Source organism: Coregonus clupeaformis, chromosome 23 (assembly GCF_020615455.1).
Source record: "Coregonus clupeaformis isolate EN_2021a chromosome 23, ASM2061545v1, whole genome shotgun sequence".
In the NCBI taxonomy this organism is placed as follows: domain Eukaryota; kingdom Metazoa; phylum Chordata; class Actinopteri; order Salmoniformes; family Salmonidae; genus Coregonus; species Coregonus clupeaformis.
In genome coordinates this window covers 24,733,960-24,759,000 of record NC_059214.1, presented here as the reverse complement: position 1 = coordinate 24,759,000, position 25,041 = coordinate 24,733,960, and the positions used below count along the sequence as shown (strand labels likewise).

The following is a 25,041-nucleotide window of genomic DNA, read 5'->3' as shown; positions in this document are numbered from 1 at the left end:
GATCCTCATTCATTAAGTGAAATGACACAGCTGATCCTGCACTACCCTATGCTTTGACTTACATTTTTACATTTTAGTCATTTAGCAGACGCTCTTATCCAGAGCGACTTACAGTTAGTGAATACATATATATATATTTTTTATACTGGCCCCCAATGGGAATCGAATCCACAACCCTGGCGTTGCAAACGCCATGCTCTATCAACTGAGCTACATCCCTGCCGGCCATTCCCTCCCCTACCCTGGACGACGCTGGGCCAATTGTGCGCCGCCCATGAGTCTCCCGGTCGCGGCCGGCTGCGACAGAGCCTGGATTCGAACCAGGATCTCTAGTGGCACTGTTAGCACTGCGATGCAGTGCCTTAGACCACTGCGCCACTCAGGACTTCTTTCTCCCCTCTCTCTCCAGATGAAATCTTGCGACTTGTGACGGCCGGCCGCCCAACAACCTGCCCGCTTGACCCTATCCCCTCCTCTCTTCTCCAGACCATGAGGTAAGGGAGACCTTCTCCCTTACCTCACCTCGCTCATCAACTCATCCTTGACCACTGGCTATGTCCCTTCCGTCTTCAAGAGAGTGAGAGTTGCACCCCTTCTCAAAAAACCTACACTCGATCCCTCCGATGTCAGCAACTACAGAACAGTATCCCTTCTTTCTTTTCTCTCCAAAACTCTTGAGCGTGCCGTCTTTAGCCAACTCTCTTGCTATCTCTCTCAGAATGACCTTCTTGATCCAAACCAGTAAGGTTTCAAGACTGGTCATTCAACTGAGACTGCTCTTCTCTCTGTCAGTGCTCTCCGCACTGCTAAAGCTAACTCTCTCTCCTCTGCTCTCATCCTTCTAGACCTATCTGCTGCCTTTGATACTGTGAACCATCAGATCGTCCTCTCCACCCTCTCCGAGTTGGGCATCTCCGGCGCGGCTCACTCTTGGATTGCATCCTACCTGACAGGTCGCTCCCACAAGGTGGCATGGCGAGAATCTGTCTCCGCACCACGTGCTCTCACCACTGGTGTCCCCCAGGGCTCAGTTCTAGGCCCTCTCCTATTCTCTCTATACACCAAGTCACTTGGCTCTGTCATATCCTCACATGGTCTCTCCAATCATTGCTACGCAGACGACACACAATTAATCTTCTCCTTTCCCCCTTCTGATAACCAGGTGGCGAATCGTATCTCTGCATGTCTGGCAGACATATCAGTGTGGATGACGGATCACCACCTCAAGCTGAACCTCGGCAAGACAGAGCTGCTCTTCCTCCCGGGGAAGGACTGCCCGCTCCATGATCTCGCTATCACGGAGGACAACTCCGTTGTGTCCTCCTCCCAGAGGGCTTCAACTGGAAGCCAGTGGAGTGTGCAAAGAACCTTGGCGTGACCCTGGACAACACCCTGTCGTTCTCCGCTAACATCAAAGCGGTGACCCGATCCAGTAGGTTCATGCTCTACAACATTCGCAGAGTACGACCCTACCTTACACAGGAAGCGGCACAGGTCCTAATCCAGGCACTTGTCATCTCCCGTCTGGATTACTGAAACTCGCTGTTGGCTGCGCTCCCTGCCTGTGCCATTAAACCCCTACAACTCATCCAGAACGCTGCAGCCCATCTGGTGTTCAACCTTCCCAAGTTTTCTCACGTCACCCTGCTCCTCCGCACACTCCACTGGCTTCCAGTTGAAGCCCGCATCTGCTCCAAGACCATGGTGCTTGCCTACGGAGCTGTGAGGGGAACGGCACCTCCGTACCTTCAGGCTCTGATCAGTCCCTACACCCAAACAAGGGCATTGCGTTCATCCACCTCTGGCCTGCTGGCCACCCTACCTCTGCGGAAGCACAGTTCCCGCTCAGCCCAGTCAAAACTGTTCGCTGCTCTGGCACCCCAATGGTGGAACAAGCTCCCTCATGACGCCAGGACAGCAGAGTCACTCACCAACTTCCGGAGACACTTGAAACCCCACCTCTTTAAGGAATACCTGGGATAGGACAAAAGTAATCCTTCTACCCCCCCTTACACCACCCCAAAGAAAAAAAAATATATATTGTAAAGTGGTTGCCCCACTGGTTATCATAAGGTGAATGCCCCAATTCGTAAGTCGCTCCGGATAAGAGCGTCTGCTAAATGACGAAAATGTAAATGTAAATGTAAACTCCAATGTCCTGGCACCCCCCGGATGGCTGGTGAGGTCGGACGCGTGCGCCCACTGAAGCACTCGCGAGCACGCAGCCTTGGGTACATACATCCTCTACGATGGACCTCTGCCCGTATCGGGCTCCCGCCGTAGCACTGCTCTGACCAGCCTATCGATTCCCTACGAAACTGAGGCAGCAATCAGGGTGTTGGGGACAATGGGGTCATCCCTCTCCACCAGGTCCACAAGGTCGAACTGCCGGGAGAGCGCGTCAGGCTTGGTGTTCTTCGACCCCGGACGGTATGAGATTGTGAACCAGAATCTGGTGAAGAACAACACCTGAATGTAGGCTAAGTTCTTATTGTCAGTCCATACGACGAATGGATGGGTGGCCCCCTCTAGCCAATGCCTCCACTCCCCCAGGGCGAGCTTGACCGCTAGCAGCTCACGGTTCCCCACGTCGTAATTCCGCTCCACCGGGGACAGCCGATGGGAGAAAAACGCGCAGGGGTGGGTCTTACCGTCCGTGAGGAACTGCTGGGACAGGATTGCTCCCACCGCAACGTCTGAAGCATCCACCTCCACAATGAACGGTAGGGACGGATCAGGATGCCCTAGGACCGGGGCCGATGTAAAGCGCCCCTTAAGCGCATCAAATGCATTCCCCACTTCCGGGGTCCAGGCGAAGGAGCGCATGCTCGTCTGGGTGAGGGATATCAGCGGAGTGGCCAGAGAGCAAAAATTGCGAATAAATCAGCTATAAAAATTAGCGAACCCTAAAAACCTTTGTAGTTGCTTGAGGGATGAGGGCTGGGGCCAATCCAGTACCGCATTGACCTTGGCTGGGTCCATTCGTAGGTCCCCCTGGGTGACGATCAACCCCAGGAAGGAGACTGTCTCTGTGTGGAATACGCACTTCTCCGCCTTGACATAAAGCTGGTGATGGAGAAGGCGTTGGAGGACCTGCCGAACGTGCTGCTGGTGTTCACTCATGTCCTTTGAAAATATTAGGATGTCATCCAAATACACGAAGACGCTGTAGTCGAGGAGGTCCCGGAGCACGTCATTGACCAACACCTGGAACACCGCTGGCTCGTTGGCTAGACCGAATGGCACGACTTGATACTCGTAATGCCCACTGGGAGTGTTAAAAGCCGTCTTCCACTCGTCCCCCTCCCGAATCCTCACCAGGTTGTAGGCATTTCGTAGTCCAGCTTGGTGAAGACCGGGGCTCCCTGCAACGACTCGAATGCCTTCGTCATCAGGGTGAGTGGGTAGCGGTTCTTAACCGTGACGTCGTTGAGCGCCCGGTAATCAATGCACGGCCGCTGCCCACCGTCCTTTTTCCCCAAGAAGAAGAAGGTTTGGACTGATGAGTGGTCGGTGGTTACCGGAACAAGACGGAGGCGGAGCCTCCCTCCAGGATGAGCCGCCCCGTGGACCGGTCTATCCAGGGTTTGTGGACGACCAGCCAGGGGTGCCCGAGGACGAGGGGACACCGGAGAGTCCACAATGAAAAACTGGATATCCTCCCATAGCCCCCCTGCCACCCGGACACGCACGGGACAGTACGCCGGGTGATGAAGCCCAACCCCAACGGCCAGCCATCCAGGCCCATGACCGGAACCGGCTCGGAGAGGGAAAGTAAAGGAACGCTCCACCCTTGGGCCAGCCCCGCATCCATCAGGTTTCCCACGGCCCCCAAATCCACCAGTGCATGCACCCGATGCGCAGTTAGGCCCACTGAACCCTGACGGGACCGTCCAGTCGCTCAGGCAGCTCCCTGAAGGAGAGTTCGTCCTTCATCCCATCCAATAGCCCCTGCACGTAAAGGACGACCAGGGCGGCCTCCTCCCATCCTGCCTCTCAAGCCTGGGTCCGGAACACCACGGAGTAGTCCGCCACCGAACGGTCACCCTGCCGACAGGCTGTGAGTCGCCTCCCGGCCTCGTGCCCTGACACCACCCGAGAGGTGTCGAACACCTTGCGTAGCTCCCGGGTGAATTGGTAGGAGTCGGAGAACACCGGAGTTTGGCTCTCCCACTCCGTGGTAGCCCAGAAAAGGGCCCAACCTTTCAACAGAGTGATAATGTAGGCCACCCGGCCCTGCTCCGTCGGGAAGGAGGAGGGTTGTAGGCTGTATACCAGGGAACACTGGGTGAGGAATTCGCTGCAGCCCTCTGGAAATCTGTCGTACCTCTCCAGAGGTGGTAGGCGGGTTCCCGCGATGTCGCAGGCGAGACTGGAGACGCCGCTACTGCGGCTTCCGCGGCTTCCGCTCCGCCGGCTGCCGGGGCTGGTCGGGTGTCCACCCGGCTCTGCATGGCGATCGTCAGCTGGCGGAGATTCTCGGTTATCTGCTGCAGGCTGCGGTCGTGCTGGTTCAGCATAGCTCCCTGCATTGCCAATGCGCTACGATACTGTGCTGCCTCCGCTAGGTCCATATTGGCTCTGTTTTCTGTAAGGGTTGGTGTGAGGTGTGACCCAGGTGCGGTGCAGGATACACAGTAGGCAGTAGGCATAGATGGTGAAACAATGATCTTTACTGGTGGTTCCAAAACCAGGATAAAAATAACGGACTTAAGGCAAACTTATAGGCTCACCATTGAACTCGTCATCTTTCTTCTCGAATCCGGAGGACATAAAACAATATAGAGGTAAGATAGATATCGATTTTGAGACATGACATGTATTTTCTTCATATTTTTGTATGCACTTTTCATATTAATGTGAAATTCCAGTTATTTATTTTTTATTTCTCTGAAAAACAAGTGTATCTCTGTGAAATGTCAACGGAGCACTGAGCGAACAGCAAGATTTTTATTTTCAAAGTCTTTTACATTTTAATTCAGCTCGTGTCATGTTAATGTTGTTTTTGTGACCCACGGCAACAACTTTGCAGAAGATCACCACAACATGTAAAATCCTCAAAAGTCGCTGGGAGAAGTGGCACTGCTCTATCCACAGAGCTCGGTGCTTATAATTGGATGTATTAGTTTACGAAATCCAACTTTTTGGATATAATGTTCATGATATGTTAGAGAAAGACCCCACTGAACGATTCAGAACATGAAGAATCATATTTGTCTTGGTAAAATGTATTTTATAATATAAGGTGGACACCCTACTCTGAGCGATATTAGATTTCAGTTAATGTAAAGCAATATTTTGCAACAGAGGGCTGTTGTGATATCTTACAGCTCTATGTTAATCAACTTCTCCTGATTGCAGCCGATTGCACTTCACTACTTTACAAACAGTGCATGTTTTGTGTGTATACTTGAAGTTACATGCTGCATGTTAGAATCATAGATTCAGTGTCAAAACAGCATCAGAATGATTAGATGAAACAACATTACAGCTAAATTAACCCCAAGGATTAATCACTATGTTGACGTTACTTTAAGATTCACACCTTCCTTGCAGGAGGGTCCTCCGTAAGCAGACTGGGAGCAGTCACAGACGTAGCCGCTGTTCTTCTCGATGCACCTCCCTCTGTTGTGGCAGAGACGGCTGGAGCCGCTGCAGTGGCCGGGGCAGCCGGCACTTACCCCCGGGGTCATCTTAGCCCTCTCCTCCAGGTTAAAGGTCACGCTGTTTATAGTCAGAGTTCTGATGCAGCCCAGGAAGCCCCTCTGCCTTGCCGCTGTTCCCCCTGGAGGAGGGACAACAGGTTATAACTAATTAATATGGCTTTTCAGTGTTACAATATGTATAACTGCTCTATGTACATATTAATCCACAGAGGGGCTGTTCACCATAGCCCTACCCACAAACAGCTGGCTGTTGAGCCGGAGGCGGAGGTGTCCATCAGACGGGGCTTCCAGGAAGCGCAGGGGCAGCTGGTCCACCTGCAGAGAAGCCTCCTTCACGCTGCGCTCCGCCCTCAGATAGTGCCACTGCCTGTCATTCAGGGGCACGTGGGACTTCACGGCCAGGACCACTGGCCCGTTTCCCACATCAAAGGAGAACGTCACCACAGAGGGAGCTGAGAAAACAAAAAGGGGACACAAGCTGACAGTCAGTCAGGTCAGCATCTGAGACTCTTTTCTATGCTACACAATGTAGTTTTATGTCGATGGCATGCAATGTGATGCGTTGAGACTTAGAAGGCTTTGATGACCTGTATGGTTTTATGTAGGGCAGAGTTGACAGCTTGTCAATACTTCTAAATGCGCCTCACATTTCAAAAGCTGCAGTTATTTCAATGCTCCAAATGTCCTGTGAGAGAATGGACTCTTACAAAAGACCTAAAGAGAAGCTTTTACAGATACATTTTGAGCCCAGCAACTATGTTGCCCTCCTCTTTATGCTCTTTAGTACATTCACAATGTAGTTTGACCATTATTTTCTTCAACAATTACTTCTATATTCAGTGAGCATATTCTGATTACATGGTTGCCACGGAAAGTGCTATTAGAGGTTTATTTGACAGCTTGATAATAGAGCACTGTGTCTGTCATTAGGATTACATTATGCAGTTCAGGTCAGGAGTGACATGTTGCAAATTTTTCCAATTGCATGTCAAATGTAGGCTACTGTAGCTGGGAAGTGCTTTCATCAGAAAATAGAATTCTGATGATTTCACACCGCTGGCCTTCTCCAAATGGATTCTGGTGTGTGTGTGTGTGTGTTTACAGTATGTGTGTGTGTGTGGGGGGAGCACAGACTCACAGCTGAGCTCTAGTCTGATGAAGTGCTTGAGGCCCAGGTTTTCCAGAAAGACTCCTGATGGGATGCTGGTCTTGAAGTAGAAGGAGATGTCAGTGCTGAGCTCTGCCTGGAGGGTCGGGAAGTGCAGGTAGGATGACTCCTGGTAGAAGGACGCTGCATTCCACACAGACTCTAGAAAACAGGAAATACACATTTCTTCTTAGAGGTAAGTCTTGACTCATATAAGAAGGATATAAAGATGAGTGAAAAAGGGTTATGTCTTGGAACTGAGTGGAGCATTTGAACATACTCAATATTTAATCAGCATTTGGCCTGGAAAAACAAGGATGTCCAAAGGGACCATCTGTAAGATACAATTTTTACAAAATAGAAGAGTTCACCTACTGTCACCATTACAACGCAGTGGGCCAATTCTGTAGAGCGCCTCAGAGCCTGTTCTGTTGGTGTCTCCAATCACGATCTCAGTCACTGGTAAGTGCTCTTTGTAGGAGAGGACTCCTGTGTCATTAGCCCTGCAATATACAGCGAGAGAAGCCTCTTCATTTCACAACAGATAAACTAATCCATTCCTCAGTCAGCATTGCCTGGAACTTTAGAGTAAACACTATAAAGATGAAGTGATCTATCAAGGTCTGGACGGGTGCCTCAGGAGATATGCAAATGAGGTTCCCCAAATTCAAAACTACACAGGGACACACTGGGTGAGAATAAATGTAGGCAACGTCATTAAAGTTAAAGATAAAGTGTGTAATAAAGAATATCATGATAAGATCTGCAGTTGAAGCCTAATACGTTTTTATAGTAATTTATACCTTCATATAGTCATTTTACATTACAGCAGTTGAATTTGGATAGAAATATCCCTGTATTCAAAGTTCTATATAAATAAAGTAATGCATTTAAAAAAATTAAAATAATGGTCACTAGACAAACCCAAAGGCCTGTAGAGCATATTGATCAATGAGCAGCCCAGTAGATACACAGAGAGACATATTTGCCTTGTTACCTTGAGTCTGTGTCGGCATCACAGTTACAGAAGTAATTCATGTCCATGCAGTTTTCCTCCAGGCTGCAGGAGCACTGCTGAACCCCCGGCAGGAAGCCACCCCAGTAGGTCCGTCTCTCTCCACCCTGGTCCACCCACCAGGACAACGGGGTACCATCTACAGCAGAGCACAACATAGTTCATACAAAAACAAGCAATTATAGCAATGCAGTAAATGAAAAAAATATATATAGGGAAATATACAACTAAGAGAAAAAGCTTTACAGTAGCTAGTTATACAGTTAGTTCAAACGTATAACTATTGGATCAGATAGACACATAACTGTCCAGATGCTTAGAAAAAAACGGCACCGTTTTTGGAATGAAATCCTTGGAATACACAATGTCATCCATATTCAAATATAACAATTATCCTGCTGGTCAGTGAGACTCAGACAAATCCTATTAGAGACCAGCTAATAATCCAGGGGTCATCTCTGCAGTATGGCTATCTGCACAGTGACTGTGATTAGAGCCATTGGCATCTGTTGGCATCCCATGGCATTGTGTCAATGAGCCCTCAGTGATGCCAGTCAGACATCCAGGGCTCATTTCCTGGAGCATCTGTAAGTGGCCCTGCTACAGCCATCCGTCACACAATATGACTCTGCATTGGAGACACTACAGGCCTGCAGGGAGCAGTCCCTCAGCTCTCAGCTACTATCAACACATCTGCATTGTGCATTGCGGATACTTGATGTTGCATGCTAAACCTGCATACATTATATACGCCCTTTCATTGACCTTACTCTGCAAGAGGTTTTGAAATAAACTGCAGTACAATATTGACAGTAACAGTGTCTCTTATTGATCTAGTGTTGCTTGCTTATTTAGTAAGAATAGGTCCCAGTGTTGGGCAAGCATTTGAAAGCATATCAATACTTGACACATTTGTTGTTGTTTATTGTTTTGTTTTTGTGGTCATGACAAAGAATGTGCAAATGTGAATCCTTAGTATTCAAACTGCATGTTGATAGATAATGAAACGGTATAATGAAAAGAGAAGACGAGTCAAAATTACATTGTCATCGTGGATGGTAATTGGTATTTTCTTGTCATATTACAAGCTGCAGATGTTGTCTGTGCCCAACACTACAGCCACATAATTAAACAAATGAAAATGACAATTTAATAAATTAATAACAGTAATCAAACATATTTAACTAATGTGAACCATATTCCATGAATGCGTATAGGTTACGCATGCATGACGTTGTGGTGTCTGAGTTCACAAAAAGCCACTTTTAATCATGCAAATTTACATAAATCCATGGGCCAAATTGGTCTAATAATAAACAATTTGTGAATTGCTATTCATTGAACAGCTAAGAGACATGGTGTGTCTGACAGAGGGGCTGAACATCATTCATCTTCTATAGAGAATATCTGTGTTCAAGCACGACAGCCAGCAGAAACAACCTATTGATGTTCCATCTGAAACTGTTCATATATAGCCCAAAGAATAACATTTTTATTTTATTTTGACCCACTGTGATAATGAACTTGTTTATTTGCACGCACATGACAGCCGGGGAATCAGGGAATTCAGCACTTCATGAATTTTTCATGATTTAGGAGCAAATGTGAGATGTCTGGGAGACCGTTTGCTCCCAAAGCAATTGAAGATGAATGCTCAGAGATATGCTCGGTGGTAGCCTTTCAAGTTATTGCAAGATAATGGGAGAAATGGTTGAGGATGGAGTGTATATTCACATGCTCAGGTCAGAATCAGTTTTATTCTCAGAATACTAACCATTTATATTAGTGAACAGGTCCGTCTGGGACCATGTCTAAGTTTGACGTCATAGGACGAACAGGGTGCTATCGACCCAACTCACCTCTAGTGTTGAAGAGGCGGGACTTCCTGCAGCCGTACATCACTTCCTGTTGACATTGCTCTGACCCGGCCACGAGGGCCATCAGTTGTTCAGGTGAGGCGCTGTAGTTGAACTTCATAATGTAGGGCTTCTGGAGTGTAGAACCCTGGACCCTGACTGGATCTGTGCTGTTGTGGGTCACCACTGTCCACACCTTGTCTTCTACACACAACATGGAACAAAAGATGTCAAACCTTAAGACATTTTGACCTGTAACATGCTGTACATTGTGTGCAGAGCATGTTGGTTGTGTCATATTTACCCTTTTGATTATAAAAACATTGGATATATTCACAAGCTTTGACTTATACAAGCCAATACCCAAATAAAATAAATAAACATGTTGAATTAATTATTGATTAAATTGATTAAATTAAAAAAGGGAGTTCCTGCATGTACACTGTGGCGTGTCCAGGGGGTGGCCTAGGCTGAGACCCCCGAATGTTACAGTATAACTCGCACTCTGGATGGCACTTTCAAGTGAATTTATAGCTGTATGCTAACACCCTTATATAAAATCCTGACCTTCAATGCAAACACTTTTGGAATTGATTCATTATTTATTTGAACAGGGAAACGTACCAAACCTAAACTGAAGCATTTAATGCATTGAAACATCATACTTATATTGTAGAAATCCACCTTGCATCGATTAAGGTTCAACATGTTATGACCCCCTAAACTGGGTCTGTGCCCCAACTTGGTCACCCCATTCAAAATGTTCTGGACACGCTACTGCATGTACAATAATCCACAGCCAAACAAGATTTCCTGTAGGCTCTCTAACCAAGGATTAATAGCTTGCAAAATGAATTGAGGTGAGGACTCCAATTCATTTCCATCCCCCTATTTTGTGTATTATAGGGAATTCTGTTTACCTTGCCTGAGAAGAAATCCTCTTCCTCTTCGTGATTATTCACATCCCAGTTTGTCAAGCTGAGAGTTATTTACATCTCTAATGGATTCTTTAATTGAGGTCAACCTGAGGCAACTCCATGCAACATTATTAGGATTTGTGGCATGAAAAAAGGAAAATACATTGTGATCCTGAGCCAGACTATCAAAAGGCAGCAGCAGCCAGCCACCTCCGTAATGACTTAAATGTTGCATTAACCTCCGGAAAGGTCAGAGCTGTAAGCTCATGACAGCAATGTGATGGATATTGTCTTGTATGCCAGCGCCCAGGCATCGAGCTCCCATTCCTTTACTCTGTCTGTGAAAAGTCTGAGCCCTGAAGGTGAAGACATGACACAGACTTGAATCAGAGCTCTGGTCTTCTTTATGTGTATTCACTTTTGCGATTGTGTCATTTTGCACACTTTTGCACAAATAATGTCTTATTTACAGCAGACATTTTGGCAAATCTTTATTTGGAGCTATCATTGTAACCAGGGGCTGATTCCATGTCTAGTAACCCTAATGGTTTTCCACTTCATAGCTTGGCTGTCAGTTGTCAGTTGTGCTGTGGGCCAATACAATGTGTCTGTAAGTGACTGAATCAGATCTTGTTTACTCTGCCTCTCCTCTGCTACGATCTCAGAGTTCTTGTGGGATTCAGGAGAGTGCAGAGAGGTGATGACTGGGCTGTGTGCCCCAGTGGCAGCTTACCTGTCATGTTGCAGTAGACCTGTGTCGGCCCCAGAGGACCACTGCCATCTGGATCAACGGAGAAGTAGCCTGAGGAGCTGCCGGTCAGCCTGTAGGCCTCACATGATGCCTCATAGATGGCTATAGACGAACACAGATATACATAATGCTCTAAAATGGCTGACAGAAATCTCAGTGAGGAAGTTAAAAACTATTTTAATGGGTAGCATGTACATAATTGTACAGTGGCTGGTAAACATTTAGCAATAGCACTGAGTGGTCAAGCTCTAAAACACAAAGACAACCACCTTCACAAAATATGAATATAATATATGGTACATTAATATACATAAGTGACATACTTACAATTTGACCTTTTAATACTAATGTTGTAGCCTCCCCTACTTTTCCCTATATTGCATATTTTATATTGCACACATATGCATAACTTAGAAAATGTAGCAAGCCAGACACCATTATGCATATAAAGATGATGTTCAAAGTAAGTGGGCACATTTTCATTCATGTGGTGCATATTCATGTCAAGGTACACTCCAACATACAAGGACAACTGCATCCGCTGGCGAATAAACAAGAAATCAGTATTCTGAGCACGCTCAGTGGTGAATATCAAAGGGGCGTCTGTGGATGTCTGGAGACGACAGATGAGAGGAAAAACGTCCGTATGTCAAACTGAGGCTCTTGACGTATAGCTAACGGGGTTTACCTGTTTCCCAGGTAGTTATGCCAGGCAGAATACAAGGGGATTGATTACTATACGGTCACTCCGGCATTGAACCATCTCATGTTGTTACCAACCCTTTTGAATTGCACTTTATAAGGATGGCAGCATAGGGATAACAGTTCTATGAGATTGTGAGATTGCGAGCTGCATTTAAATATATTGTATATCCTGGCTTGGGTTGGATTGTGTTTGAGAAAAGTGTGGGAAGTGTATAGGTATATATAAGGGAAGAGTAGTTAACTCACAGTTGTGGCAGGTGGCTCCAGTGTATCCTGTTCCAGAGCAGTCACAGTAGAAGGTGTTCCAGGACTGGGAACACTGCCCTCCATGTTCACAGAAGTTGGGCAGACATCTGGAGAGACAGCAGCAATATACACTATATATACAAAAGTATGTGGACACCTCTTCAAAGTACTGGATTCAGATATTTCAGCCACACCTGTTGCTGAAAGGTGTATAAAATCGAGCACACAGCCATGCAATCTCCATAGACAAACATTGGCAGTAGATTGGCCTTACCGAAGAGCTCAGTGACTTTCAACGTGGCACCGTCATATGATGTCACCTTTCCAACAAGTCAGTTCGTCAAATTTCTGCCCTGCTAGAGCTGCCCTGGTCAACTGTAAGTGCTGTTATTGTGAAGTGGAAACGCTCAGCCGCGAAGTGGTAGGCCACACAAGCTCACAGAACGGGACCGTTGAGTGCTGAAGCGCGTAGCACGTAAAAATCGTCTGTCCTCAGTTGCAACACTCACTACCGAGTTCCAAACTGCTTATGGAAGCAACTTCAGCACAAGAACTGTTCGTCGGGAGCTTTATGAAATGGGTTTCCATGGCCGAGCAACCGCACACAAGCCTAAGATCACCATACACAATGCCAAGCGTCAGCTGGAGTGGTGTAAAGCTCGCTGCCATTGGACTCTGGAGCAGTGGAAACGTGTTCTCTGGAGTGATGAATCACGCTTCACCATCTGGCAGTCTGAAGGACAAATCTGGGTTTGGTGGATGCCAGGAGAACGCTACCTGCCCCAATGCATAGTGCCAACTGTAAAGTTTGGTGGAGGAGTAATAATGGTCTGTGGCTGTTTTTCATGGTTCAGGCCCCTTAGTTCCAGTGAAGGGAAATCTTAACGCTACAGCATACAATGTCATTCTGTGATTCCAACTTTGTTGCAACAGTTTGGGGAAGGCCCTTTCCTGTTTCAGCATGACAAAGCCCCCGTGCACAAAGCGAGGTCCATACAGAAATGGTTTGTCGAGATCGCTGTGGAAGAACTTGACTGGCCTGCATAGAGCCCTGACCTCAACCCCATCGAACACCTTTGGAATGAATTGGAACATTGACTATGAGCCAGGCCTAATCGCCCAACAGTGCTCGACCTCACTAATGCTCTTCTGGCTGAATGGAAACAAGTCCACGCAGCAATGTTCCAACATCTAGAGGCTGTTGTAGCAGCAAAGTGGGGACCAACTCCATATTAATGCCCATGATTTTGGAATGAGATGAGTAGGTGTCCACATGCTTTTGGTCTGAAGTGCCTTCAGAAAGTATTCATACCCCTTGACTTACTTAACATTTTGTTGTGTTACAGCCCATTTATTAACCTCTATGGGATCGGTGTCCCGTATACGGGACGGTTGAGCTAACGTGCGCTAATGTGATTAGCATGACCGTTGTAAGTAACAGCAATCTTTCCAGGACATAGACATGTCTTATATGGGTACAAAGCTTAAATTATTTTTAATCTAACTGTTCTGTCCAATTTACAGTAGCTATTACAGTGAAAAAATACCATGCTATTGTTTGAGGAGAGTGCACAACAACAAAAAACTTGTCACGGCAACTGGTTTGATACATTCACCTCTGAAGGTAAATAATGTACTTACATGTAAATTCAGTAATCTTGTTCTGATTTGTCATCCTAAGGGTCCCAGAGTTTAAAATGTAGCATAGTTTTGTTTGATAAAATCCATTTTTATATTCAAATGTAGTAACTGGGTTCTATAGTTTGAACCCCTGCTGTCTCTGGCTCCACACCCACCCCGCCCGGCCATCTAGATGTGTGAAAGTTAGTGTATAAGGTAATGATCCATCATGTATGACATTCCTGGGAGTGTGTAAACTTACATTTTGTATTACCATATCATTTTTGTGTGTTCTCTACAGTTATGCACTTGAAAATGTATCAATTGACCAATTCAGCACATTTGGGCAGACTTGATACAAAATAGTCCAGTATTGCAATGCTTCACTGGATCATTCTGAAACTTTGCACACACACTGCTGCCATCTAGTGGCCAAATTCTAAATTGCGTCTGAACTGCAATATTATATTGTGGCCTTTCTCTTACATTTCAAAGATGATGGAACAAAAAAACAAAATAAACGCATGTTTATTTGTTTGTATTATCTTTTACCAGATCTAATGTGTTATATTCTCCTACATTAATTTCACATTTCCACAAATTTGTATTTCCTTTCAAATGGTATCAAGAACATGCATATCCTTGCTTCAGGTCCTGAGCTACAGGCAGTTAGATTTGGGTATGTCATTTTAGGTGAAAATTGAAAAAAAAATTGTCAGATCCTTTTTTTCTCACACATATTTACACACGATACCCCATAATGGCAAAGTAAAAACATGTTTTTATTCATGTATTTAAGTATTTACACAACTTTGCCCTGACACTCCAAACTGAGCTCAGGTGCATCTAATTTCCTTTGATCATCCTTGAGACGTCACTATAACTTGATTGGAGCCCACCTGCGGCTAATTCAATTGTTTGGATGTGATTTAGAAAGAAACACACCTGTCTATAAATGGTCCCACAGTTGACAGTGCATGTCAGAGCAGAAACTATACCATGAAGTCAAGGAACTGTCTGTAGATCTCAGAGATTGTGATGAGGTATATACACTTGAAGTTGGAAGTTTACATACACTTAGGTTGGAGTCATTAAAACTCGTTTTTCAACCACTCCACAAATGTTTTGTTTACAAACTATAGTTTTGGCAAGTTGGTTAGGACATCTACTTTGTGCATGACATGAGGAATTTTTCCAACAATTGTTTACAGACAGATTATTTCACTTATTTTTTTATTTTTTTGTCATTTAGCAGACGGTCTTATCCAGAGCGATTTACATGAGCAATTATGGTTAAGTGCCTTGCTCAAGGGCACATCGACAGATTTTTCACCTAGTCGGCTCGGGGATTAGAACCAACGACCTTTCGGTTACTGGCACAACGCTCTTAACCACTAAGCTACCTGCTTATAATTCACTGTATCACAATTCCAGTGGGTCAGAACTTTACATACACTAAGTTGACTGTGCCTTTAAACAGATTGGAAAATTCCAGAAAATTATGTCATGGCTTTAGAAGCATCTGATAGGCTAATTGACATAATCTGAGGCAATTGGAGGTGTACCTGTGGATGTATTTCAAGGCCTACCTTCAGACTCAGTGCCTCTTTCCTTGACATCATGGGGAAATCAGCCAAGACCTCAGAAAAAACATTGTAGACCTCCACAAGTCTGGTTCATCCTTGGGAGCAATTTCCAAATGCCTGAAGGTACCACGTTCATCTGTACAAACAATAGTATGCAAGTATAATCACCATGTGACCAAGCAGCCGTCATACTGCTCTGGAAGGAGATGTGTTCTGTCTCCTAGAGATTAACAAACTTTCAAGAGATTAACAAACCTTCGAGCAAAGTTGTCTCCATCATCTGGAAATTGAAAAAATATGGAACTACCCTAGACCTGGCCATCTGACTAAACTGAGCAACCGGGCAAGTAGGAAATTGGTCAGGGAGATGCCCAAGAACCCCATGACCACTCTGACAGAACTACGGAGTTCCTTGGTTGAGATGGGAGAACCTGCCAGAAGGACAACAGTCTCTACATCACTTCACCAATCTGGGCTTTATAGGAAAGTGGCCAGACGGAAGCCACTCCTGAGAAAAAGGCACATGACAGCACGCCTGGAGATTGCAAAAAGGCACGTGAAAGATTTTTATGTTGGTATTTTATTAGGATCCCCATTAGCTGTAGCAAAAGCAGCGTCTACTCTTCCTGGGGTCCACACAAAACATTAAACATGACATACTGTATTACAGAACATTAATAGACAAGAACAGCTCAAGGACAGAACTACACAAATAAAAAAATGGCACACAGCCTACATATCAATACATACACACAAAATAACTAGGTCAAATAGGGGAGAGACATTGTGCCGTGAGGTGTTGCTTTATCTGTTTTTTGAAACCGGTTTGGTGTTCCTTTGAGCAATATGAGATGGAAGGGAGTTCCATGCAATAATGGCTCTATTTAATACTGTACACTTTCTTCAATTTGTTCTGGATTTGGGGACTCTGAAAAGACGCCTTGTGGTATGTCTGATGGGGTAAGTTACTTTGTCAGAGCTGTGTGTAAATTGACAATGGAATTTAACACATTCATGTTTCTTATAAAAAGAAGTCAACTCTTTGCCAAGAGAGAATGGAATGCATAGTACACTGCTCAAAAAAATAAAGGGAACACTTAAACAACACAATGTAACTCCAAGTCAATCACACTTCTGTGAAATCAAACTGTCCACTTAGGAAGTAACACTGATTGACAATACATTTCACATGCTGTTGTGCAAATGGAATAGACAACAGGTGGAAATTATAGGCAATTAGCAAGACACCCCCAATAAAGGACTGGTTTTGCAGGTGGTGACCACAGACCACTTCTCAGTTCCTATGCTTCCTGGCTGATGTTTTGGTCACTTTTGAATGCTGGCGGTGCTTTCACTCTAGTGGTAGCATGAGACGGAGTCTACAACCCATACAAGTGGCTCAGGTAGTGCAGCTCATCCAGGATGGCACATCAATGCGAGCTATGGCAAGAAGGTTTGCTGTGTCTGTCAGAGTAGTGTCCAGAAAATGGAGGCTCTACCAGGAGACAGGCCAGTACATCAGGTGACGTGGAGGAGGCCGTAGGAGGGCAACAACCCAGCAGCAGGACTGCTACCTCCGCCTTTGTGCAAGGAGGAGCAGGAGGAGCACTGCCAGAGCCCTGCAAAATTACCTCCAGCAGGCCACAAATGTACATGTGTCTGCTCAAACGGTCAGAAACAGACTCCATGAGGGTGGTATGAGGGCCCGACGTCCACAGGTTGGGGTTGTGCTTACAGCCCAACACCGTGCAGGACGTTTGGCATTTGCCAGAGAACACCAAGATTGGCAAATTCGCCACTGGCGCCCTGTGCTCTTCACAGATGAAAGCAGGTTCACACTGAGCACATGACAGACGTGACAGAGTCTGGAGACGCCCTGGAGAACGTTTTACTGCCTGCAACATCCTCCAGCATGACCGGTTTTGCGGTGGGTCAGTCATGGTGTGGAGTGGCATTTCTTTGGGGGTCGCCCAGCACTCCATGTGCTCGCCAGAGGTAGCCTGACTGACATTAGGTACCAAGATGAGATCCTCAGACCCCTTGTGAGACCATATACTGGTGTGGTTGGCCCTGGGTTCCTCCTAATGCAAGACAATGCTAGACCTCATGTGACTGGAGTGTGTCAGCAGTTCCTGCAAGAGGAAGGCATTGATGCTATGGACTGGCCCGCCCGTTCCCCAGACCTGAATCCAATTGAGCACATCTGGGACATCATGTCTCGCTCCATCCACCAACAGACTGTCCAGGAGTTGGCTGATGTTTTAGTCCAGGTCTGGGAGGAGATCCCTCAGGAGACCATCCGCCACCTCATCAGGAGCATGCCCAGGCGTTGTAGGGAGGTCATACAGGCACGTGGAGGCCACACACACTACTGAGCCTCATTTTGACTTGTTTTAAGGACATTACATCAAATTTGGATCAGCCTGTAGTGTGGTTTTCCACTTTAATTTTGAGGGTGACTCCAAATCCAGACCTCCATGGGTTGATACATTTGATTTCCATTGATAATTTTTGTGTGATTTTGTTGTCAGCACATTCAACTATGTAAAGAAAAAAGTATTTAATAAGATTATTTCATTCATTCAGATCTAGGATGTGTTATTTTAGTGTTCCCTTTATTTTTTTGAGCAGTGTATTTATATTAGCCCTCTGATTACAATGAAGAGCAAGACATGCTACTCTGCTCTGGGCCAGCTGCAGCTTAACTAGGTTTTTCTTTGCAGCACTTGACCACATGACTGGACAATAATGCAGATAAGACAAAACTAGAGCCTGCAGGATTTGCTTGTTGGAGTGTGGTGTCAAAAAAGCAGAGCATCTCTTTATTATTGACAGACCTCTCCACATCTTTACAACCATTGAATCTATATGTTTTGACCATGACAGTTTACAATCTAAGGTCATTTAATTTAGTCTCCTCAACTTGTTAAACAGCCACACCATTCATTACCAGATTCAGCTGAGGTCTAGAGCTTAGGGAATGTATTGTACCAAATACAATGCTCTTAGTTTTAGAGATGCTCAGTACCAGTTTATTACTGGCCACCCATTCCAAAACTGACTGCAACTCCTTGTTAAGGATTTCAGTGACTTCATTAGCTGTGGTTGCTGACATGTATATGGTTGAATCATCAGCATACATGGACACACAGGCTTTGTTTAATGCCAGTGGCAGGTCATTGGTAAAAATAGAAAAGAGTATAGGGCCTAGAGATCTGCCCTGTGGTACATCACACCCTACAACCCTCTGAGCTCTATTAGATAGATAATGTAGCTCTGAATCCACAATATGGCAGAGGTTGAAAAGCCATAAAGAAATACGTTTTCTCAACAACAGGTTTTGGTCAATAATATCGGCTTCACTGAAATCTAACAGTACAGCTCCCACAATCTTCTTATTATCAATTTATTTCAACCAATCATCAGTAATTTGTGTCTCTATAAGCATGCTGGAAGTCTGTTGTCAATTTATTTACAAAGAAATAGCATTGTATTTGGTCAAACAACATTTTTTCCAACAGTTTGCTAAGAGCTGGCAGCAAGCTGATAGGTCTTCTGTTAGAACCAGTAAAGGCCGCTTTACCACTCTTGGGTAGCGGAATGACTTTGGCTTCCCTCCAGGCCTGAGGACAAACACCTTCCTCTACTCAGATATATGACATAGGAGTGGCCATAGAGTCAGCTACCATCCTCAGTAGTAGCTTTCCATCTAAGTTGTCAATGGGTACGGATACAGCTTTAAACAGGTTACAGGCACTGGTGACAGTGAGGAGCTTCCTCTTGCATGGACAGCTTGATGAAAACAAGTCAATATTCAGGTACCCAAGAAGGTAGACCTCTCTGTTTACATCACATACATTATCAAGCATTTCACACACATTATTTAGAGACTGTACTCCCTGTTCACCCACGACTGCGTGGCCAAACACGACTCCAAAACCATCATTCAGTTTGCTGATGACACAACAGTGGTAGGCCTGATCACCGACAATGATGAGACAGCCTATAGGGAGGAGGTCAGAGACATGGCAGTGTGGTGCCAGGACAACAACCTCTCCCTCAACATGAGCAAGACAAAGGAGCTGATCGTGGACTACAGAAAAAGGAGGGCCGAACACACCCCCATTCACATCAACAGGGCTGTAGTGGAGCGGGTCGAGAGTTTCAAGTTCCTTGGTGTCCACATCACCAACAAACTATCATGGTCCAAACCAGAGCATGTGAGCGGAGTGGAGCGGGCGGATTTTGGACAGAGCGCAGAGCGGCATTTTTAAAAGGAAGGAGCGTTGCCCTATGTCCCGCTCCAATTTCGCTCCGCTCACACCACGAGTCTGAAGCACGCTGAAGCCTGACCCAGAATCCATCTTTGTCTTGCACAGTCATCAACAGTAGACTATTTTCAGTCAAAACTCGGCTCAATAATGGAGTTCACCAAGTACTTCAAAAAGGAAAATGAGAAGTCATACAGGTGTAATATTAATATAAAACTAACTAACAATGATAATGTGGTACAAGAAAAAGAATGTGGTGACATTGTTTCAGTCAGTAAAGATTCATTTTGGAATCTAAAAAGACACATCTCTTGAAAACACGAAAGTGTGCTACGTGAACACGCTGGGAAGAAAGCAAAAGGTTAGCAAGTTGAATACGGTATCTTGTAACAAAAGTGTAAAGTAAATATAGCCTAATATTCAAACAAATTAGTTTTGTAATTCAAAGTAGGCCTAATATATGGTTCGTTTAATTTAATTTGTGTCGTCCATGAATTTGTATTTTATAGAGCGAGAGGAGCAGCAGCTGCAACAAGAGAAAAGGGTTGAGGAATTCAAAAGTTTCTTCACTGCACGCAAAGGCCCAACCATAACAAGGGAGAGAAAAAGAGAGCTGGATGTAGCATTTTTAAAAATGATTTACATGGACTATGAACCGCTGAGTAAAGGAGAATGCGAAGGGATGCAACACTTGGCCAGCGCAGCTCAACCGGGCTACACCCCCCCATGCTACAACACCGTACGGGACACGCTCATGCCAAATGCCCTGGAAGAGATGGAAGCCAAACTGCAAGACCTACTGCAAAATGGTGATGGGCTCGTTCTGTCAGCGGACATTTGGACCAGTAGAAGAGGGCACAGCTTCCTTGGCATCGTGGCCAGTTTCATTGATGGGACGTTCCGGGGGCACACGGTTTTGTTGGGCTGTGAGCACATACAGGGGCACCATACCACAGATCGTATTACCAAAAGTATGAAAGTGTACTGAAATATTGGAATGTGCAACGACGTGTGATTCGGTCGTCACTGACAGTGCCAGCAACATGATCAAGGCGTTTAACCTCCTCCCTGGCACTGAAGAGGAGGCGGAGGGTGAAGTGACCGCGGATGCCAGCAGCAGCGCAGAACATGAAGAGGAGGATGAGGGACCACCTGCGCCCTCGCAAGTCCATGTGGAAGTGATAACCACTAATGTAGAAACTATGATAAATCAGTACTTTACTGTGTCAAATTTACATCTGAGATGCCTCATTCACATGCTTCAGCTGGCGATCAAAGACGCCGTTAACGAGCACGACAACATTAAAAGGCTGTTAATGAAAGTCGGGCACCTGGTGAAAAGTGTGCGCAAGAGCACCCTGAACACAGAGGAAACCGACCAATTAGGTGTCCGCCCCACAAATGCCTGCGCCACTCGATGGAGCAGCCAGCTGCGGATGATTCAGTCGTTCATTGGTTGTTCCAAAAAGACCCGTTATGGCAAAACAAACTCAAGTCTAATGTTGCTAACATCACCCTGAATCAAGTACGGCAGCTGACGCACCTTGTCAGTGTGCTGACACCACTGGCAGACCTCACAGACAAAATGCAGAAGGAGCTGGGGAACCTGGGGATGATCCTCCCTGCTGTCACAGAAATCAAATCCCTGCTCACCGATGACACTCACGCTGCACTTCCAATGGGCATTGCTGCTTTTGCAGAAACATTGGCAAACAACGTGTCAATTCGCTATGGAATATACTATACTGATAAACATCTCCTTTTAGCATCAGTGTTAGATCCCTGTTTCAAGGCAGAATGGATAATCCGAGATGAGTCTGTATGCAACAAACTCGGGGAGATAAGGTAAGGCTGTGGTTTAAGCTAAAAGTGAAATACATGCAGATTTTCTTCATTTTTTGGTGTGGGGGGCATTTGAGTGGAGCGCAATGCAAACTGCGTTGAGCGCTGAGCGATAATGAGCGGACTGGCCTGATGTGGCTTTGAGCGGGGGGAGCGGAGGGGTGTACAGCTCCGTGAGTGAGGAGCTGAGATTCTCACTGCTCCACTCCGCTCATATGCTCTGGTCCAAACACACCAAGACAGTCATGAAGAGGGCACGACAACACCTTTTCCTCCTCAGGAGATTTTGCATGGGTCCCCAGATCCTCAAAAAGTTATACAGCTGCACTATCGAGAGCATCCTGACCGGTTGCATCACCACCTAGTATGGCAACTGCTCGGCATCCGACCATAAGGCGCTACAGAGGGTAGTGCGTACGGTACTGTACATTACTGGGGCCAAGCTTCTTGCCATCCAGGACCTATATATACAAGGCGGTGTCATAGACTGTTCTCTCTGCTACTGCACGGCAAGCGGTACAGGAGCGCCAAGTCTAGGTCCAAAAGGCTCCTTAACAGCTTCTCCCCCCAAGCCATAAAACTGTACCCCCGCATATTAACACAATAAAATAACAATAACGAGGCTATATACCGGTACCCCCTGTATGTAACCTCGTTATTGTTATTTTATTGTGTTACAGGGATATGGCTCTGAATATATGTATAGCAACACCTCCCCCATAAGCATTCCTGTCTCTTCTATAGATGTTACATCCTTGTATTGCTACTGCTGTATCATCAAAGGAATTATTTAAGTGAGTCTCAGAAATGGCTAATATATGAATGTTATCTGATGTTAACAAGTTATTGATTTCATGAACCTTATTTCTATGGCTAAATATATTAATATGGCTATTTTCAGCCATTTCCTGGGTAGCTTCTCAGAGATAGACATAATATCTCAAGAGAAAATCACAAAAGATTCTGTGGTCTGATGAGACAAAAATGTAACTCTTTGGCCTGAATACAAAGTGATATGTCTGGAGAAAACCAGGCACAGCTCATCACCGGTCTAACACCATCCCTACCGTGAAGCATGGTATTTGGCTATGGGGATGTTATTAGCAGCAGGGACTGGGAGACTGGTAAGGATAGAGGGAACAATGAATGGAGCCAAATACAAGCAAATCCTTGATGAGAACCTGCTTCAGAGTGCAAACGACAATGACCCCAAGCATACAGCCAGAGCAATGCTGGAATGGCTTCAGAACAAGAATGGAAAGTCCTTGAGTGACCCAGCCAAAGCCCAGACTTGAATCCTATTGAAATGCTGTGGAAATACTTGAAGATTGCTGTTCACCGCCACTCCCCATCTAACGTAGCCCTTTCCTGCAGTCAAATGACTAGTGGCCTCATACTGTAGGTGGAATGTCATTAATATTTGAAATATTATTTATTTAAAAAACAGCTTAAAATCCAGTGTTTCAATGTCAAATGGCTTTGTTATATTTCAGTCTTCTGTGATGTACACTGAGTGTAGTAAACATTAAGAATACCTTCCTAATATTGAGTTGCACTAACCCTAACCCTTTTTGCCCTCAGAACAGCCTCAATTCGTCAGGGCATGGATTCTACAAGGTGTCGGAAGCGTTCCACAGGTATGCTGGCCCATGTTGGCTCCAATGCTTCCCACAGTTGTGTCAAGTCGGCTGGATGTCCTTTGGGTGGCGACCAGTCTTGATACACACGGGAAACTGTTGAGCATGAAAAACCCAGCAGCGTTGCAGTTGTTGACACGAACCGGTGCGCATGGCACCTACTTCCATACCCCATTCAAAAGCACTTAAATATTTTGTCTTGCCCATTCACCCTCTGAATGGCACACATACACAATCCGTCTCAATTGTCTCAAGGCTTAAAAATCCTTCTTTAACCTGTCTCCTCCCCTTCATCTACACTAATTGAAATGGATTTAACAAGTGGCATCAATAGGGGATCATAGCTTTCACCTGGATTCATCTGGTCAGTCTATGTCATGGAAAGAGCAGGTGTCCTTAATGTTTTGTGTACTCAGTGTCAGTGGTGTAAAGTGCTTAAGTAAAAATACTTTACAGTACTACTTAAGTCGTTTTTTGGGGTATCTGTACTTGACTTTACTATTTATATTTTTGACAACTTTTACTTTTACTTCACTACATTCCTAAAGAAAATAACATACTTTTTACTCCATACATTTTCCCCAAAAGTACTTGCTACATTTTGAATGCTTGGCAGGACAGGAAAATTGTCAAATTCACGCACTTATCAAGAGAACATCCCCAGTCATCCCTACTTTGGTCTGGTGGACTCACTAAACACAAAGCTTAGTTTGTAAATTATGTCTGAGTGTTGGAGTGTGCCCCTGGCTACTTAATATAAGGATTGTTAAGTTATTTATACTTTTACTTTTGATACTTAAGTATAGTTTAGCAATTACATTTACTTTTGATACATACTTAAGTATATTTAAAACCAAATATTTTTAGACTTTTACTCAAGTAGTATTTTACTGGGTGACTTTCAATTTTACTTGAGTCCTTTTCTATTAAGGTATCTTTACTTTTACTTAAGTATGAAAATTGGGTACTTTTTCTACCACTGCTCAGTGTATATTGGGATGCAAACTCAAAATGGAATACGTTTCAATTTGACATGGTACAGGTGTCTTATTTATTAAAAGCCTATAACAATGTGTGTGAGGTGTACAGTATACTTTGGTTTCAAAGTAGATTTGTTTAAGATTATAAACACTCTGTGTGACCCTGAATTAGTCCACTGCAGTAAAAGGTTAACAGAGCTTGAGAAAATCTCAAAGTCCAGATGTGCAAAGCTGATACAGACATACCCAAGACGACTCAAAGCTGTAGTCGCTGCCAAAGGTGCTTCTACAAAGTATTGACTCAGGGGTGTGAATACTTATGTAAATGATACATTTCTGTATTTCATTTTCAATACATTTGCAAAAATTTCTAAAAACATGTTTTCACTTTGTCATTAAGGGGTATTGTGTGTAGATGGGTGAGAGAGAGAAGAAAAACGATTTAATAAATTTTAACTCAGACTGTAACTCAACCAAATATGAAATAAATCAAGGGGTATTAATACGTTCTGAAAGCCCTGTATATTACATTACTATGTATATACAGTTGAAGTCGGAAGTTTACATACACCTTAGCCAAATACATTTAAACTCAGTTTTTCACAATTCCTGACATTTAATCCTAGTAAAAATTCCCTGCCTTAAGTCAGTTAGGATCACCACTTTATTTTAAGAATGTGAAATGTCTGAATAATAGCAGAGAGAATTATTTATTTCAGCTTTTATTTCTTTAATCACATTCCCAGTGGGTCAAAAGTTTACATACACTCAATTAGTATTTGGTAGCATTGCCTTTAAATTG

The 25,041-nt window shown here is 44.8% G+C and overlaps 1 protein-coding gene across 1 annotated transcript in view; it reads right to left on the bottom strand.

Annotated features, from left to right (window-relative positions):
• LOC121536720 (contactin-associated protein-like 5) overlaps positions 1 to 25,041 on the bottom strand; it is a 79,932-nt gene that overhangs the window by 16,764 nt on the left and 38,127 nt on the right. Inside the window, exons 11-18 of the mRNA XM_045206593.1 lie at positions 12,304 to 12,410; positions 11,335 to 11,454; positions 9,688 to 9,888; positions 7,811 to 7,967; positions 7,189 to 7,316; positions 6,805 to 6,975; positions 5,900 to 6,118; positions 5,546 to 5,785 (exon numbers count right to left, since the gene is read on the bottom strand). Of these exons, the coding sequence (XP_045062528.1) occupies positions 5,546 to 5,785; positions 5,900 to 6,118; positions 6,805 to 6,975; positions 7,189 to 7,316; positions 7,811 to 7,967; positions 9,688 to 9,888; positions 11,335 to 11,454; positions 12,304 to 12,410 (1,343 nt within the window). The remainder of the gene's footprint in view (positions 1 to 5,545; positions 5,786 to 5,899; positions 6,119 to 6,804; positions 6,976 to 7,188; positions 7,317 to 7,810; positions 7,968 to 9,687; positions 9,889 to 11,334; positions 11,455 to 12,303; positions 12,411 to 25,041) is intronic.